Raw genomic sequence first — 20,206 nt, forward strand, 5'->3', positions numbered from 1 at the left:
CGTACATTTATTTTCCAATTGCCGTTTCTGTTTCCTTGCTTTTCCAATTCCTTTTTCGTTTAGTGCAGTGCAACCCCTGATGGACCTGATTCACTGCAAAATTGCATTTCAGCAGACATGGAGAAGTAATTTGAGCCACCTTAGCATCCTCAGACGAACCTTATTGCTCTAACGGTAATTATTTTGAATCGTCATAATCTTCTTCATTTAAATTATGTAACAGTACTTGAACCAATATACCAATTGCTTAGTAGAAAAAAATAAATTATATGTAACATTTTATTATAAAATTACCTTCAATCAATGGTTCCAACAAACTTTGCTTCTCTGAACTCTTTCCAGACATATTTCGATTTCATAATTCACGTGACGACAAAGTTCACGTAATCCACAAAATGGCAGTCGTTTCGTAGTATTACCAGTAATCAAAAATGGTCTAACCATCAAGTAGTTAGCCCACATTTGACTTGAAAAAAATGAATTTTTTGTCAGGGCAAAAGAAGTGTTTATGGCGACATCTATGTTTTCTTTCGGAAATTATGGGTTAGATTAGTTTTTCTCTTATAGTAAGTCACAAATGAAAGTGGATTAGACCAATAACTAAAAAAAAAAGGGTTTGACCACTCTTGGGTTAGTGGTCTCATTTCGTGTATTGCACTATTAAAGATGAATCTTTCAAAATAAGGTGAAAATTTCTGTTAACTGTTTAAAATATAAAACTTTAATACTTTTTTGATTCACTATTAAGTTTATTATTATATAAATCTGTTTCTCACTTTGCTTTTTCAAAAAACAAATCTAAAACAAAACGTACTTACTACTTACACATGTTATGTGAACACTTGCAAATTTTTGATAATGTTGATTTTTTTACAATCTTTATAATATTTACACAAAGTATTGGCCAGAAATGGATATATTGAAAAATTCCAGGTTGCATGAGGATATTGTATTGTATAATATTTCTGTATAATCCTCTAGTGTCCTCTTATATATCACATTGGTGCAGTATTGGTGTTGAATATCCTTAGATAAGTGTTGCAGACTGATTTATTTTTGGCAAAATAAACATGTTTGAAAATGTCAATTTTTTTTATTTTTAACTTTGCCCCCTGTGGCATACTTACCATTTACCAGATTGATGTCTTAAGTTTTATGATGTATTCATCAAGGATGCTGCATAAAAAATCATAAATAATGTAAACTGCTTGTGGATCTTTAACCTCTAGGCAACTGCCCATAATTTTGGTACCTCTCCCCCTGGAACGACGTAAAATTTTGATATCTGGCTAACTTTCTTTTTATTTTTTTTATGTATTAAAAAAACGTTACGAAATTAAAGAAAAAAATACGGATTGAACATTTAAGCCGTACCTTTTAAAATAAATTATTATAAATATGTTTTTACTTTAGTAAAAAAGATTTTAGAGCTATAAAACAAAAATAATTACCTTTATTATTGATGAATGATGATCCAGCGATAGAAACACTCACATTAAGTTCAGGTAAAAATTCTTTGGTGTGATCTGAGAACAAACTATTTTCTAGCATAATAGACACTCTGTTTCAAGAATCTTAATGTCGATAATAAATTAAAACGATTTACACTAAACAATTCGATATTATTCCCGCGAGCACACACACAATCATAGTACGCTGTGTCGGCATATAAAACAGTGACCACATGTTTATATTGTTTTGTTGAACTAAATGTAAATAAATCTAAAAAATTTGGAGGTTATGATAATTTTCAAAACATGTATCTGGACATAAAGGAATTTGACTGCACCAAAATCTAGTTTGTACACGTCGTTTTGGTCATAGTTTAGTTTTATTGCAAACGTGACATTCACGGAACGCGGATTTTATTTTAGCATCAGGAGGCAGTGGTATAAATGATGGAAAATGCCGAGCAGTAAGTCTTAGCGGATGATCGCTCGGTCTGCTGGTCCTCGGTTTATGATCGGGGTCATGGTATTTTTGCAGAAGTTGTCTTAACGAGTTCTTTGTGAAATTTTGTTAAACTTACTTTTTTATTAGTTTTCAACTTATACATTGCATGCGCATTTAAAACTGTCACATCGATTGTCCGAAACGCAATTTTTTTATACCATTTTTTGGTTTTTCGAACACATTCGATGAATGTAATAAGCATATCAGATCGATCGACTGAACCCATATGCTTATTATAGTTTATCACGCATGACAGTTTTAATCTTGGGGTCTTCGTCGTCCTGTCCTCTTTGCCAGTAGGTATTATTGACGTATCATGTGCAGTGGTCAGCGTGATCCTCCCTTTTATCGTGCCATTTCATGGCAAGATTGCAACCTGATTGCTTCCACTCGATGTCTCCCTTTTTAACTGTTCCGAATTTCGGCATATTTTTCCGACTTTTCTTCACCGTTCCGCAAGCATTTGTTTTATTACTATGAATATAATTAAACAGCAGTGGACTACTGTACCAATTATCCACATAAAGTATATGTCCTTTATTAAGATAATCGTTCAATAACGAAACTACTACTCTCCCGGATATACCTAATTGCGTCGACACAGCTTCTTCTACATTATTTAGTTCTATATTAGTTTTTGCACCACTGTATATAACAAATTGGAGAATAAATCCGGTTTTAACATCACACAACACAAAAAGTTTTATACCAAATCGATGTCTTTTCATTGGAAGATACTGCTTTATTTGAAGCCTACCTTTGAATAAAACTAGGGACTCATCAATACACAGATTTTTGTACGGGTAAAAATATTTTTTATAGTTATTGCAAACAGAATTTACAAAGTCCCTTATTTTGTATGTCGAGTCGCCCGCTACTTGTTTTTCGTTATCTGAAAAGTAACATGTTGAGAATTGATAAATATCGATCGCGCGGCATCGTTTCACCAAACATAGATGTAAACTCCAGTTTTTCTGTTGTCCAATAATCACTTATTTTACCTTTTTTAAGCCTAGCCATTAGCATGGTGAGAGCAATGAATATATATAATTCCTTAATATTTACATCTTTCCATTTTCGGTACGGAGAGTGTGCTGGAAATTCTTTAGTGGCTTTCACATTTTGAAAATATTTGTTTGTTTCTATAACGACCTTACTTATAATATCATTGCTTAAAAAAAGTTCCAAAAAATCTAATTCACAACTTTCCTCATTCAACTCACAATTCTTCAAACCCGATTGTTCGTTAAAATCAAATAAAACAGGATTAAATCTGTTGCCACATTCCCACTGAGGCGAATAAATGTTGCAGTGTAAGTCTTCTAAAGGTTGTAGATCACTCTGGAATTCTGCTAAAGATTGAGGGACACTGTGTAATTCTGCTGAAGTTTGAGGATCATTACATAGATCTGCTAGAGATTGAAGTTCCGTAAATTCGGATTCATCGATTTCTCCGCCATAATCATGATTATCTTTATCTAAATCTACAACATTTTTGGGTAAATAATCTTCATCGTCACTCATGGAATAATCGGAATCTTCGTCTAATATGAAACTTTCAATTTCTTCTTCATTCATTATGGCGTTTGAAAATATAAATGTCTTTTTTTTTTAAACACTACAGCCATTCACAAACCAGCTTTGTTTATTGAGTTTAATATGTGCAGTCAATTATTGAAAACGAAATGTTTACAACTAATAATTACAAAAACTATCTCACAGTTCTTCTAACAAATCAATCCGCACCCGTATAAACAAAACGTATGGGTACCCGAAAGATAACACAAACATTGAAATCTGACTCATACCGATAATCGACCGCGATATGCCGGATCCCGCGTGTGACTGTGTGTGTGCGCTCAGTCAGATGGTGATATCTGAATTATCCACGTCTCGGAAAAAATAATATTTAAAATAAATCCTGGAGTAAAAAAATATTTTGACTAAGCCAACATGCGAACAATAACCCTGTTTGGTAAAGTGACATTTTTACTTTTGTCTTTAAGTCACGAGGAGAGCTAATTATTAAGTTCAAAACACAACACACAACTCGGACACTGCAATCGCAGGGTATCGTTCTGTTGGCGTGATTTTTTGCCACTGCTATTGCAGGGTATCGGGTCCTACGGGTTAACAAAGAAATTACTGTGCCCATACATTTGAAAACTTTGCTAGACATTTTTATATAAAATGATAAGGATTAATCATTCATTACAAAAAATAAAAAACTTGATAATTTTAAAAAGGAAAATCAATATTTTATTTACCCTAATAATATTTATAAAATTACTAAGGGACTATTGCACAGTATTAATGATATTATAGTATAGGCGATGGTACACCACGCCTAAACGCTGCTATATTTACAATGTAAGATAAGTCCAAAAATAAAACATTCCTCTCAAATTTATAGTAAAAAAAAAAAAAAAAAACTGAAAATAATTAATGATAATGATAAAATTTATAAATAAACTTATCAATGAAACTTCTTGGTTTAGTTTTACTTTTTATTATTTGTTAAGAATAGTATAAAAGCTGTAAACGTTGTAAACAAATCACCAGTCTTGAAGATGCCTACTTAGGCGAAAGCGCTCGTTGGTCAAAATAATAAAAAGTAAAACTAAACCAAGAAGTTTCATTGATAAGTTTATTTATAAATTTTATCATTATCATTAACTATGGAGTTTTATCAAGAAATATCAACAAAAAACATCAATATTATGAAAATAATTGTCGCCAGGAAACGAGAAATATTTTAAATTATTAGAATTGAACTATTTTGTGATTTCATTGTATCTCTGTGTTACAATGGCAGAATACATTCCATTGACCATCCATTCCAGTTTGTTATTATATATGATTAAAACACTAGAATTGTCAGTCGCGCCTTCGTAAAGTTTAAGTGTTTCCTACGCTAGCTCCGCCTCACACATATAAATATATTTTTCGTTTTAAAATAATAAAATTAAAACAAACCATTAAGGTTCCACAATCAGCAAACTTAAAATTTCTTGATGCATCTTTTAATGCTTTGGAACAAAAATATTTAAACTTAATATTAATTAACAAATTTATCGTTCTGTAAACCGATGTTACTATAAGTAACGTAACTTTACAATTATACAATAACTAAATGAACGTACTCTAAATACAATATTTACATTAACCATTTGGTCTAATATAGTATAAACAGTTTTAATTTATTGACAAAACTACAAATGCTTTTTTTCAAACAATACTCCGCAGGTACAAATATAGTTGGGATGTATCGCTGATTAATACTTCTGAGATCATTTCTAGTCCTTTTATAAGAAAACCCGTGTTCGTAGCTAACAGAAGTCCAGCACATTATTTTCAGAATGCGAACATGTCGAGAGATTTGTGCCGGTATTTATTTAAATATAAAGAGCCAGATATTAATAATTGACTATTAATATTTTGTGCATCGCTATTCAATTTTTATTCGTACATTAACTAAAAGTCACAGTTGTTTTTTTCAATTTTGTTGATTCGAAAATTCAATATTTAGCAACCAATTTTCAAGATTGATTTTTAATTAGGAATAAACATTCGGGATATACTAATTATGATATTAATGGGGAAATTATTACTCTCAAGTTCGTACAAAAATAGTATTAAAAATGCAGACACATATAAAATTACAAGAATTAGTTTAGTGAGCCTAATACCTTATATTTTACATTATTGCTTTATTTTGCTTCTGAACATCATTTGTCAAATTTACGTTTCAAGCTTCTGTTCACAGTTTAACATTGAAATTTACATATTTATTTAGGATATCCAATTATATTATCAATATGGTTACAAAAATTGTGAGCTTGAGTACGCATTAAAACGAATGCAACAGTTACATATTAAAGCGCTGTTTTTTGTGAATAAATTACTATCCATATTATGTCCAGTGATAATTTCCAGTTATGACATTCACATAATGCATTCCATCCCAGGATTGGACAATATTTTTGTAACAACTTGACAATTTTTATTATTCAAAATAATATTTTAGAAGGGTTAATATAATAAAAAAATAATGATTATCCAGCATCATTACTCATTAAATGAGACACAAAATGCTAAGTTTTATTTAGATAGATATTTTTCTAATTAGTTCTGAAACTTATTAAATAAATAATTTTTAGTTATTACTATTTATTTCCAATCATAAAAATAAATTTCTGATACTTAGCTTACTAACTTGAGGCATTAAAATAGTGTTATATTCATATCGTACTACCAAGTAAATCTGCTATGTGCAATATACTTTGGCACATTCCTTTGTCCCGATTCCATATTGCCATGCAAAGAAGAAATTTTTGTTATTCTAGTTAATATTTTGATATATGGCTCGATTAAAATAATTTTACTGCTAAGTACGCTAAGAAATGCCCCGTCTTTTAAATTCACAAATTTAATATGACTATTAAAAATAGTAGGTAACATAAAACCCTTTCCACATAGGCAATGTAAAATAAAAACTAAAATAATACCCATTTAATATAGGTACGTCAACATTAAGTTCCTCACAGTTAAAAGGTCAAAAGCCATTTGTTTACTGCTTTTAAATTTATGTAGAATTACAATAATTATATCATCTATGTAAGTTCAATACCAAAAAATTGAGCCAAAAAAATAAAAATACGTTTTTGTGGTATTTTCAAATGAATGGGCCAAACCGCATTGATTGGTGTATTTAAATTTAAAAATTGACCAATAGACTGGTTGCATTTGATTAAATTCAATACTATGAATGAATCATCCCCACTAAAGAAGCAAGCAATACCGCGTGTATCCCTAAATCCAATACGGCGGATGAGACATACTCGATTTGCATAAAGGCAATACAGCGAATATGCCACACTTAACTGCCACAATTAACTTCGTATAGACACATACGATAGTAAAAATAGATTCTCTAATATGAATAAACAGCATTTAAATGTTTTTTTTATGAAATCGCAAGGTGAGGAACATTTTGACAAATGGTTCTTCCGCGGTATTGAACTATACATATGATGTTACTATAAAAAATAAATACAGCTAACATCTCAAAAATTCAAGACTTTACAAGTAATTTAGTAAGTCTCAAATGGGTACTTTTTTATAATATTCAAATCAATTATATATTCATGAAAAAAATGTTTTAAATTATCACAATTTTATCTTTGTTTCATGTAGGAATTTATGTAAACCCAGAAAAATTTGATAATTATTAAAATTTACAAATTATTCGATTGCTGAATATGGTAAATCATGTTTTCAATGAAGGATTGAATTGCCGAATTGATTAAAATTATACAATTCTAGTATGAATTAACTTGGTAATAATTTGTTGCAAGTTTAATGTGTTCATGGGCAGAGGTTTATTTAAATACACAACAAAATGTGCAAAAGTGAAAGATGTTCGGTCAACGATAGAAGTGTACTGTATTCTATACACTCAGTTGACCCCTGCAGTTTAATAGCCTGATGGTAGTGATAGAAGTAGTAATAGAAAAGGCCAAAAAATATAGAAATCCATAAAATAGTGTTAACAAAGCATTGTTTTTTTTTTTAAACAGTATTGTCACTACATAAATAAAGCAAAATTCTTATTAAAAGATATTTAAATTAGATCACCATAAAAACAATATTATTTCAGGCAAATTTGCAATTAAATCAAATAGAATCTCCTATACTATCTTTTTGCTGCGCATCTTTTACTTCTAATTTTTTAAATAAAATTATTTTATATCAAGACGTCGACAATTAAGATTGATGACGGTATTGCTTTAAGAGGTTAATTTTAAGGCAATACAACTTATTAGGGTTTTATGTTACAAAATGAGGCACTCGGGACAATATGAAATAGAGAATGAATAACTATTTCCTTTTCATTAGAAACCAAATAACATTTACAACAAAAAGAACCAATCACAGACTACATCAGTTAAAAGAATGCTGACATTTTACAAAATACTTATGTAGACTTACATAGTTTTTACAGGAAAAGCCTGTAAATTATAATTAGTATCTATTAATAAAAATACTTGGGATAATCATAAGAATGTAAATATTTCATTTTTCCCTAAAACTTACGGGGAAGTCTTTCCCTTGATATTTTGGCATCAACTTGTGAAAATTAGTTTTGTCTACAATTATTAATAAAACTAAAAAACTGGAAACAAAAACAAATCTTTTTCATTTTTTCAAATAAATATTTGCATTCTAATGATTTACCAAAATATTAAATTTTCGAGGCTGTTTTCAACGAGTTGTAAATAATTCACTATTAGAAAATGGGGATTAAATTGTGATAGAGTGGGGTTCGAACATCGAACCTTTGATTCGTGAGTCCACGACACTAGCCACGCGACCACAATAACTTAACTATTTTTAGTTCCGTGGTGATGTTGTAAACTCAGATCAATGGTTCGCTTCCCGCTCATGGAAAATAAAAAAATGCATGATAAAAAATTATGGTGAATAAATTTTTATAGCAGCAACTACTGAAACTGCATCCATTTGAGGTAATAAGTCGAGTGATCTGTTGAAATCGTCGGTGTCAAGTTTAAACAAATTGTGCCTTGGCTGATTCCAGAGCCAGAAGAGTATGGTCGTTTACTGTATCTGTCGCCCATCATGGATTTCAATCAATGCATTAACATAAGTTCTTTTTTAAATTTCAAAAAAGGGCTAGAGATCATAAAATGTTAAAACAGTGTATGGCGATAATCTGGCAACTCTGAAGACCGTACAAGCGATTTAAAAGCAGAAATGAGTCGTTCGAAGACGAGCAATGGTCGGGACGTCCTTCGGCCTCAAAAACAGAGAAAAACATTTGAACAGGCGAATAACCATTTGAGAGCTTACCGTAGAACTGAACATCTCATACGGGGTCGTGCAAAGCACATTAACCGATTATTGCAACAAGCGAGTGCGAAATTTGTTGCGATAGCTTGCTTCTGATGCTGAAATAAAGGTTCCAGTCTGTCTACATCTGCCTTATTCTCCGGATTTTGCACCATGTGACGTCTGCCCAAAAACAAAAACGTTTTGACACCATTCCTGACATTGAGGGCCACGACGGAGCAACTGAAGGCCCTTCCGAAAGAAGCCATCCAGAAATGTTTACAATCATGGAATCAACATTGGGATAAGTGCATTACAAGCCAAGGTAAGTACTTTAAAGGAGATATATTTAAATTTGATATAAGCTTATTATTTTCTTCATAATAAAATTATTAAACATATTTTTTATCAAACCTCGTATTTACCACTAATAAGGAAGTTCAGTGGTTTTTTAAATATTTGTTTATTTGTTAATAGACAATCAAATTGAGCCAAAATTTTATTTTTATGTATCGTATTATCATTGCTATGATTTTTTGAAGTCTTGTAATTTTGAAATTACTCCGCCCGTGACGTCACGAACTGACGTCGGTGAGTTGTGCTGACATTCAAAAGTAAAACCGCATATAGCTGTCAAAATACACAAAACATTGAAAATAATGGTTACCTAGAAACCGGAAATCTATCAAAACGCTATAATTGATTGGGTATATTGTTCACAAGAAACTGTGACGTTTTAAAGTAGTTCATTTTAATTAATTTTTTCATACATTTTTGAGAAACTTCGCCGTACAATTAAATGATCTTATTTTTACTGCATGCAAGAAAACATTTTTTTTTACAATTTCCCATAACACTGAACTTCCTCATTGAAAATTGTAATATATGAGTGAATTGTGAGAATGCCAATTAAATTTTATAGAGAAAAATATTAAAATTATTATGCTATGAAAAAAAATTATGTCATCATTATTTAAAATGCATATTTTTTGTAGGTTAAACTAGAAGCGATTCAATCAAATGTTTATTTTTTCAGATGATTCCAGTTCCTTGACTTTAAACAACAATAACGCACATACCTTAACGACTTGTATCGAAGAAATCATCACAAAGATTCTAAGTCGCCCGCGCCGATTGGGTTAATGTATGTTTATTTTTATATTACCATTTGTTTCAATAACAGAGCTATTTTTTATGTTTAATTTTTTAAGAAATTCAAATCATAATTATTAATCTCATGGGACACCGCAAGTTTTCACCCCTCTAAAATAGGCATGTTCAGTTCCAAGTGCATCTATAAAAGGTATCGAGTGGCAAATCTCTTTAAGCATTGTGATTAAGGTTCTATTTTTAAACCCGCTATAGAGGGGTTCAAAAGTGAACAACTCATTTGTTTTTTCCCATAATTTCCCCATAAGAATTTATTTAGCCCTCCACCAGTTTGATGATGCCGGTAACGACGAAACCCGATCACCGGTGAACACTTCTAAATTAAATCTGGTCAAAACAATAAAACCTATTTTATTATATATTTTTTGATTTTGCCATTGGCAAATATTAATTTTTGCAATTAATAAGCTTTTCCTACACTACTACTAAAAAGTTGTACATTGATTCAGTTCGGTAGATTAAATATATATTTTATTCAATGCCAAAACATTAATTAATTTTAAATGCATTGTTAATTAATTAGATCGATAGTTCCGAACATAATGATAGAATGTTAGTACATAAGTAGTATCGTGATTGTAAAATGTTTGCATTCTCAAGGGAAAAAATATGTAATTTAATTTATGTACATAAAAATACAATTATAAATCTAGAAATCATCAATAACATTTTATCCTAGCGACAGTAGTGTTTCAAAAAGTAAACGATTTATAATCAACTGGGATTACGAGGATTGTCACTCGGATTTAATTAAAACAGTCACTTTAGGGCGACTCATGTTCGCAATAGAAATAAAAGTAAGAACACACGGTGGTATGTAGATAAGCATTAATTCTTCACTCTGTTTCTAAATCTCTCTACTCCCGATGTAATAAATTATTATTTATTCCTAAATTGTTATCAGACAAAGTTAGTTGTTACTGGCACAGATAAAGTCAGTGTAGTAATGTTAGTACGGCAGTTAGATCACTAGCCCTCGGTGGTAACGGGCTCTCGGGCGTGGTGGATCTTGACGTGCTTGTTGTGGTTAGACTTGGTGCTCGATGTCTTCCCGCAGATGTTACACGAGAAGGGCCGCACTCCCGAGTGGACGCTCATGTGCTCCGACAGGTAGTAGCTCCGGTGAAACGTCTTGCCGCAATCCGGAACCTCGCACGCATACTTCTTGGCATTCTCGTGCTCCTTCACGTGCCTCTGGCAGTTGTACTTGCGGATAAACTGGCAGCCACAGTAATTACAGGTATACGGACGCACTGATTTGTGGGAGTTCATATGGGAAATATAGTCTGAGTGTCGCACAAACGCTCCTTTGCAGAGGGCGCATTTAAACGGTTTACTAGATCGGTTAGCGTGTGTCCACCTGTGAAGCTTTAGATTCCATTTTGTAGTGAAGGCTTTACTGCAGATGACGCAGGAGTACGGTTTAGTCCCCGAGTGAGTGCGTAGGTGGGTATCCATGGAGGACTTGAGGTAAACATGATGACAGACAGGACAAGCTACATTCTCAGCTTGGCGCCCGGACTCGGGGACGTAGTATCCATTGTGGGCGCGTCGCATGTGACGGGTGAGGGATGCGGCGTGAACAAACTTTTCGCTACAGTGCGGACAAGCTTTAGGACGATCTTCGTGAACTTCCTTGTGCCAAGCGAGTTTCTTTTTGGAATGAAAAACTTCTCCGCATTGGCACACATAATCCCTTAACCTCCTCTTGACGTGAAAGTGATGCCTGTTCCTGTGTTGCACCATATTGGAATGTCTCCTGAAGGTCTCGTCGCATAAATTACACTTGATGGGTGTGATGCCGGTATGTACATTGTAATGCTCCACCAGTTTTTGCTTCGTTATAAAGCGTTTCTCGCAGATATCGCACCTGTAACCAGCAAACAACTAATATTAAACATACTGACCTAAAGTATATTACGTATCTATTCAGGAACAATCGAAGTGACTAAATAAATAAATGTATGAATGCTATTAGATTCTCACCTGTAGTTCTTTATACCGAGATGTCTCTTGATGTGCAGTTGCAAGTTGGCCCTCTTGTGGAAGTACTTTCCGCAGGTGAGACACTCGAGGGGATGGATTTTCAAGTGATAATTAAAGGCAGGTTCTGTAGTAAACTCTAATTTGCATGTTGCGCACAAGTAATCTTTTTTCTTTTTCTTGGTTTCTTCTTTCTCCAACTCAATTTTCGGTTTCTTTTCTTCCAATTCCTCGTCGCCAATTTTAACAGCTAACAAATCGACTTCAGGAGTGTCTATAGATTCTTCTACTTTAGTTCCCGCAGGTGTCGGTTCGATCTTGACATATTTTTCGGGTTTTATTTTGAGATTTGTTTTAGGCTGTCTCCGCTTGACGACCTTCTTGGGAGGCCCGGCCTGGACTGAGGGTGTGGGAGGATGCTCCTTACTCCGGTGGACTCTCCTCTCTTTGGGACAATTGAAACTCTTCCCGCATGTCGCGCAGCGATAATTCCTGTCGGGTGGTTTCACTCCGACTACTATTGGGATATCTTCTACTTCGTTACTAAAAATAAATAATAAAAAAATTTAAATATTTAGCAAACAATTTACTAACTTCCACAATGAATTAGTTTTGATCACAAATTTATTAATATTTTTTTAAAATTCCAATGTCCATCAAAAGTTTGTATCATAAACATCTTGCATCATAAATTATTTTATGGTAACTTCCATTACTTCCAGTTACTGAAATAAAATTAAAGTTTTTAAATAATCCCTTTCTCACTTTTTCTCCCTTGCACACAATTTACTGTTACTTTTGTGAAATTTCATTAAAAGACACGGGTGCAATAAAAGCGTCTGGGCTTATACGCTGTTTTTAGTCAAATGGCTTATTATCTTCTATGGTTCCGTCTGTATCGTTTTAATTCAAAAGGAGTGTGAGTCATTTTCAAAATTTAAATCTGGTTTGAGTAATTGGTTTGCTCGAACGGGAACAGATCACTGGGAATATGGAATAACTATAAATGTAAAATGTAATAAAAATGTAACAGGTAATATAATACATAGTAAATTAATGATATGTATATGCGAATATATATGTGCATTACAATGCATTACAAGTGCCTCCTGACTCAACACGGATTTTCTAGCGGGTCTGGGCAAGTTCACAGGCATGGGTCGTTCCTGATTGTGTCGTTATAAACTGTCTCTGTCCCTAATAATTGTATGTACAATGTTATTAATAAATAAAATAGAAAAATTTTAACTTTCAAATACTACCTTTAGATGCTATTCAAAACAATAGCTTTGCGACTAGATGGTTCAGTGTTATTGGATAGAACAGTAAAATATTATAGAAATGACGGCACGTTTGAGTGAAATTAGTGGTAATGAAAATATACCAATAAATGACAATAAGAGCGATGGAAATCTTTTTTAGGCTTATATGCATTAACAGCATGCAGCTTGAAGGCATTATAATTTAAACAAAAAAAGAATGAAATGTCAAAAATCTAATTTGATTAATACTATCATAAGACAAATAAATGTGTTCCAACATCTAAAAATATTGGCCAAATATCATAACGTGAAGTATACTTAAATAGTAAAAACATTAAAGGCTGACTTCTAGAATGCATGCTTTTGTTGTGCCGATGTCTTCAATTGGAATTTTCATTTACTTGCTTACTTGTATAAAGAACTACAATAAAGGAAGGTCAAATGATTGTGAAAAATGTATTATTACAGATACTTACTAATTATCTTTAGCCGGACTAACTGGCATGTCCATATCCGAGCCATCAGAGGGCCACGTTTCTCTGGCCAGCAGATCATAGGACGTAGAACCACCAACCACATCACAATACATCTGGAAAAAGCCATTCAATATTTTACTAACATAAACAAATGAATATAATCGCATACAGTAGAACACCGCATTACTCAATGAGGAAGTTCAGTGCTACAGGAAATTGGATATAATAAGTGTTTTCTTACACACGGTAAAAATTAGAGCATTTAATTGTACAGTGAAGTTTCTTGAAAATATTTGAAAAAATTCATAAAAATGAACTACTTTAAACTATGTCACAGGTTCTTTGTGAATTAATCAAACAATTACAGCTTTATGTTTTGTGATAGATTTCCGGTGTACAGGTAGCCATTTTTATTAATGTTTAGTGTATTTTTATGCTACGGGGTTCTACTTTTAAATGTCAGAACAACTCACCGACGGCAATTTGCGATGTCACGGACGAAGTAATTTTAAAATTAGAAAACTACAAAAAATCATAGGGATGATTATACGGTACATAACATTTTTAAAAACCATTAAACTTCCTCATCAAAAGGGTGAAATAATCTTTTATGAATGGGTAAGTCTGAATATTTAAATAATGAGGATCAATCGCCAAGAGCCAGTAAACCCGTTCTACTGAAAGGGTCAGACCCCAAAAAAGATTTTTAATTTTAGAGTAAACAATGGGCACAATAATCATGGTGTTGCTAAATGAATGCGGGATTAAATTTTTTTAAGATTGTCATATCTTTTTTTTATAATGTCTAAATTAATATTCTTGGCATCAATTACCTAACAGTGAAATGAATATTGAAATCTTGTGGTTATACATACAAATTTAAATTAAAAATTAATGTATTTTTATGTCGTTGTTTTTTAGCTGTCATTGAAATGTACCTACTTCATGTAGAGAAGGGTTGATAATTTACTTTATTTTATGTGGACTGAATAAGTCCATAAATAAAATAAACAAATAATAATATTGCTCATCTGTGTCAAAACGGGAATAAAAATTAAATTTTTTGCAAACTTCTACAAAGTTCGATCCAGTTTCGCGGGTGATTTCCTATGCTTTTTGAACTATATACTATTTTTATTATAAACTATTTATTTTGAGTTTTTTCATAGATGATAAAGGTTAAAAGTAAAAAAAAATGTGTAATATGTATTTAGGGCATGTGTCAAAATAGTGTAAAATGTTTCCCTCGGCACAGGCAGTGAGGGAACATTATTTTTAATTAAAAAAATATACAATATATAAAAATTGTAAAAGAATGAATAAATAAATATAGCATTTCAATATTTAATTTACTAAAAAACATTAAGATAATATGTTTTTTAAAAACAACACTCATAAAAACTTTTTTTTTTTTAAACATAATTGAACTTACCCCAGCCCAGGGCGTGTCGCCGCTACTCTCCTGTTCTGAAAGCTCTCCCCGCGGGGGCATCCTCTCGTCCGTGCGGATGTTAAGGGCATCCACCTCGCTGGGGGCCCCTGATCCCATGGCCTCAAGGAAAGCCCCCTTGTGCTCCTGCTCCAGGAAGTTGTCCCGCGGACAGATGAGCTCTGCGTATTCGCCAGGCTCGCGCTCAAGCCCTCTCCTGTCCTTCCCATCCTCCACCTTCTGGTACAAGCCCTGCCCGTAGCCGCACTCCATGAAGTTGGGAAAGCCATACTCCTCTTTCTGCGGCGTTTCCCAGTTGATATATTCTTCCTTTTTCTCGTCATCCTCTTCGATTATGCAAACTTCTACTTTCTGTACTGAATTACTCTCCAGTTGTTCCTCTGCTGCTTCTTGGCTATAAGTCTCCTTGTGCGATGAGAAGTATTCGGTGTACACATTATCCCTCATGTATGTTTCCTGGATCAAGTTGTCGAGTTCCTGCTTGTCTTTAGAAGAAGCGGAATAATCTATACTAGATTTTTCTACATCAATAAAGGTACTGGTTTCGCTCTCCGACGGGGCATTGGGCGTAAGAATGCTGCCGAACGCGATTACGTTAACAGGTCTCATTGTTTCCAATTCAGTAAAGTTCTTCTGAGTCAAATTATCCATCAGTCTTTCGACTCCCGAAGCACAATCGTCGTTAGCCACTTTAAGAGAGTCAGTTTTCTCAGATATACAGTTCCTAAAGTCATTATTATAAGTTCTTTCTATACATTCTGTTTCTATGTCCATTGATTGTTCTCTAGTATCTACATCGCAGCTTCTCGAATCATCATCCACAGAATTATCTATATTATGTTGAGACATCGACTTTTCAGAGGACTCTGAAAGGGCATCCCTATTATCACAACCCTTTTTTTGTTTATCTAGCTCTTTAAAGAAGCCATCTAATCGACCTATCTCCTCCGGTATGGAGACAGACATTACTTTTCTAATTTGCGAATCTGTATTTTCCGTCTCTGTACTTTTCGATGCTTTGAGGGGAAAATTTGAAGATGTAGGATTATCTAAAGTACTGCAGGAGGTTTTAGGCTGTTTGATCGAAATGATTTTCTTCGTTTTCTTTACAAAGAGATTTCTACGAGCTGTAACATGAGTATCTACATTACTATGGAGAATGGGAGGTAACTTAGCGGAAGTACTGGCAGCATCAGACAGGGCACACAGTCTCTCGTACACCTCTTCGTTAGAATCATTTGTGAGGTCACTACAGGGAGATATGGAGGGCTTCTCATTACACGTTAGATCAGGAATAACACAGGAGTCGTCCATTTTATTTTCTTCGTGAGAACTGTCTTTATACACGTTAGGATTTCCTATATTCTTAATAACTGAGAAAGTATTGACTCTCTCTCCGGAATTCTTAGGTGCATCATCGTCCTGTACCGACCTCGGTGTCATAGATGAATTACTTAAATTGCTAGCAATCGGAAAACTGGATCTCGTACAAAACCTACTTTGAGAGTAAGACTGACACAATTCCGCATCTACAAAATCAGGTAACAGCGCTTCTTCTTCTTCGTTGAGATTAGGCTCCGGTATGTCTTCACTGGGTTTCCTGTGTTGCTGGTCACTACTGGAAGTCAGGTCGATGATATCTGGGATACTTTGAATGGGCAGTTCGACTTTCACATTGCTGAGAATTTTTACCCTCTCACCCTTAGAAGAGTTATCATTTGTACTATCGCCCTGATCTATAATTATTTCTGAATCGCAAATTATTTCATCATCCACACAGGTCTTTTCAAGTCTTTCGGAACAATTTCCATTATCGTCATCATTTGGCGAATTATCTGGCAAATCTTCAACGTCAATATCGCCTGTTTGTGTTTGAAAAAGAGCCACAGAGTTTGGTCGTTCGCTGAATTCGGTGGTTCCGCAAGATATATCCCCACAACTAGACTTTAGTACGGATGACTCTACAGATCCCTCCGAATAGCATCTGCTCATAATGGGAACACTGGCAGAGTGAGGAGGCTGGGGGTACAGAGTGCCCGCATACGGGTTGAATACCATTAGGTTCTGGTACATAAGGGGGTTGGAGGAGGAAAGTTCTTCAGGGGGAACGGCTCCGGATGCAGATGACACAAACTTCTTGGCATTGTCGTCCTGTATCATTTCTTTGTATATAATTTGAGAAGCGGGGTGGGAGGTGTCAAGGGAGGGAGAACTGATGGAACTGAACTGACCACTGAACAGCGGCCGTAGGATGTTGCTCTTACTGAGGGTCGGGGGAGGCACCCCCTGCAGAGGAGTGGATATCACTATGTTTTTATGAGCAGTTTGAACAAAAGATTGAGTAACCGGAAGCACGAAATGAACTGGCTTGGCACTGTTCACATACTGCAAAGTGGGCATGTCGACCGAGCGGGCGGGGGACGCCTCCGGGGGGCCGTCCGGCGGCGCGCCCTCGGGGGCGTACAGGCAGGAGGGCGGCTCCGGCTTCCGGGAGCGGAAGTAGAGCTGGTCGGGCGGCGCGCCGGGCTCGCTGCGGTCGCCGTAGCCGGAGTCCTGCAGCGGCGTGGTGAGCACGCGCGCGGCGCGGAAGTCGGCCTCCGCCTCCGCCGGGCGGTAGGCGTGACGGCGGTAGCGGCGCGCCGGGGTGCGCGAGCGGCTGCGATAGGAGCGCTCGGACGGGCAGCCGTACGGAGTGCTGCAGCGACTGCCGAACTGCCAGGCGGGTTTGGCCAGCGAGCACAGCGCGGCGATGACCTGGTCCTTGGGGTGCGTGTCCAGATGGGCGCCCAGTGACATGCCCTCGTGTAGGTACAGCGTGCACACGGGGCACTGCACGAGCTGCTGCTCCGCGCTCTCCATGTTTCTGTTGCTGCAGTCGGCTACTCTCAGTGCGAGTGACGCAGGCTCATGGTGCGGGGAACAACTACCCTTGTCTCTAGTCAGAAAACATTCGGAGCGCGATATATCGGTACCGTTAAACTTTTCGAGGTCGCGGTATCTAATTTTCCGCCATACTCGAGATCGGATCGAACTGTGAAGTTCATCTTTGTCGGGTCGTCGATCGCATGAAAAGCGAAAAAATGTCTCGTTCTAATTTTATATTAGCTCCTCGCGTCTGTGAAGTGGCTCCGATATATTTCGACACGACGAAAGCAAAAAAAGTAACGTCGCGCGACCGCAGCGAAACTCGTTCCGAGTGCACGCTCTCCTTATTGATCTGTCAATGACAATATAATAATATGTTAGTATAGCTTTGTGCAAACGTGATTGTAATGCTAAAACATATCTGGACACAAAGAAAAGCTCCTTAGCGAGTAATTTACAAGAACGGGACGGGAAAGATCGATAAATAAATCCATTAACTATCCCAGCCATGTAAGCATAACATTAACAATGAATCTGAAACTTGAGAAGACTTTTTTTGTTAGTTATTTTAGTTGGAACTCACCTGACCCGTTTTTATTTATTATCCCCTTGTCAATACTATTGTTTAATATCTAGAAACCAATACGTAGTTGAAAATGAGAATAATACAAAGACGATAAATAATATTGCTATCTACCGTCAGACATGTTGGAGACGTTTCCAAAGATTAGGACGGCTGCGGCAGACAACTATTTGCCATTGAGCTCGGACATTTTTTTTTATTTATTATTGGTACGTTCGTCTTTCATTGTATTCCAAAATCTAAGTACCTACTTATTTTTTTTAATATAAATTATTAGGAATTGATAGGTATTAGTCCAGCAGACCCAATTATATTACGTAGTTTTATGTTCCAAATGCTCGGAGTTTCGTCTATCAATCTCTACCAAATTCTATCATTTTTGTGTTTTCTTCTTCTTCTTTTCCACATCCTCTCCTAAGTGGAGCATGTGGACATCACCAGTTGTCTCCAGGAGACCCTATCGCCTGCCAGCATTTTTACCTCTTCCTACGTCAATCCAGAGCCCCTCAATTCTGTTGAATAAAGTCTTAAGATTGTCATTGACGGCCTTCCAGGATGGCGTGAGCCCGCAGATTTAAAGAAGAGGCAACTTGGGTTTAGGTTCTCCTGAGGCATGCGCAGCACGTGTCCAAGCCAGGTCTGCCACCGTATCCTCAAGATGCTCGTTACAGAAGGCTGCTGCGTTCGTTTTCGGACTTCAATGTTTGTTATAAAATCGAACCACCATATATACCTAATATTCTTCTCAAGCACTTACTCTCAAAACTCAGAAGTTTGGTGTTTTAAGCTTTGGTAATGTGCCAAGATTCGCACCCATATAGGAGTACTGGCATTATACAAGACTGAATTATACTGTGTTTACTTTAAAAAAAAAAATTATGAACACAATGCACTAGTATCTCTTACATCTTTATATTGAGGATAGAAATTATAGCACGATAGTTACTACGCGCTTTCATTTTTTCCATATTTTACCATTTTTCTGCATTCAAAGACACTCACTATACAAACTTTAAATGAACTTTTTGCCTATTTTGAGTTCCTCGTAGCACACATGTCGCTGGAAGTGGACCAAAATCATTTCGAAATTCATGCCTGTCGACAGATTTCCGTTGGTTCACTCATGTTTTTACAATAAAATTGTTTTAAAAATGGACAATTTGACTTTAAAAAATATGCTACCTCTAAGGAACAATCATTTACTGAAGACAGTCAGTAAACAATAATTCTGTTAATAATATGTTTTAACTTAATAATTGTCAAGTTTAAGGTTTTTATTTATTGAAATATTTACACATCTGTTAGTACTATTTACAAGTTAGCGTGTTAGTATTTATTTACATATATAACTTATTAACAACTTAAAATCATTTATAACTATATATTTACATAAAATTTTGAATATATGTTTATTGGGTGACAAAAAAGTTAGAACATCAGTAGGGAATAGGACGTTGATATCGGAGAGGTTGGATAAAAACTCAGGATAACAATCATTTATGGGGCATTCAAAAAAATTATTTAGATCTTCCTCCTCAAGGATTCTGAACAGGTGAGAATCATCATAACAGTGCCCAATGCGCATTCTGCATATGGAAGATGTCTCAAATTTGTT

General features: G+C 35.0%; 1 protein-coding gene across 1 annotated transcript; it reads right to left on the minus strand.

Annotated features, from left to right (window-relative positions):
- Nucleotides 1-9,573: 9,573 nt before the first annotated feature.
- LOC148283491 (uncharacterized) lies at nt 9,574-18,737 on the minus strand. The gene is made up of 5 exons (XM_088243719.1): nt 18,592-18,737; nt 15,126-18,360; nt 13,694-13,806; nt 11,959-12,498; nt 9,574-11,842 (listed from the first exon to the last, which is right to left on the minus strand). Exons 2-5 carry the CDS (start codon nt 18,000-18,002, stop codon nt 10,942-10,944), a joined length of 4,431 nt encoding a protein of 1,476 aa, XP_088099845.1. The 5' UTR covers nt 18,003-18,360; nt 18,592-18,737; the 3' UTR covers nt 9,574-10,941.
- Nucleotides 18,738-20,206: the final 1,469 nt, after the last annotated feature.

This window comes from Micrasema longulum, unplaced genomic scaffold (genome assembly GCF_059751315.1).
Source record: "Micrasema longulum isolate JH-2025_06_02 unplaced genomic scaffold, ASM5975131v1 h1tg000226l, whole genome shotgun sequence".
In the NCBI taxonomy this organism is placed as follows: Eukaryota; Metazoa; Arthropoda; class Insecta; order Trichoptera; family Brachycentridae; genus Micrasema; species Micrasema longulum.

What these genes read in the sequence shown, in the direction of transcription:
- LOC148283491 (XM_088243719.1), bottom strand. Translation starts at nt 18,002, where the DNA reads ATGGAGAGCGCGGAGCAGCAGCTCGTGCAGTGCCCCGTGTGCACGCTG. An exon ending in GCGACACGCCCTGGGCTGGG is followed by an intron (nt 13,807 to 15,125) that starts GTAAGTTCAATT and finishes GGCTTTTTCCAG; the next exon opens with ATGTATTGTGATGTGGTTGG. An exon ending in CTCGGTATAAAGAACTACAG is followed by an intron (nt 11,843 to 11,958) that starts GTGAGAATCTAA and finishes TGCTGGTTACAG; the next exon opens with GTGCGATATCTGCGAGAAAC.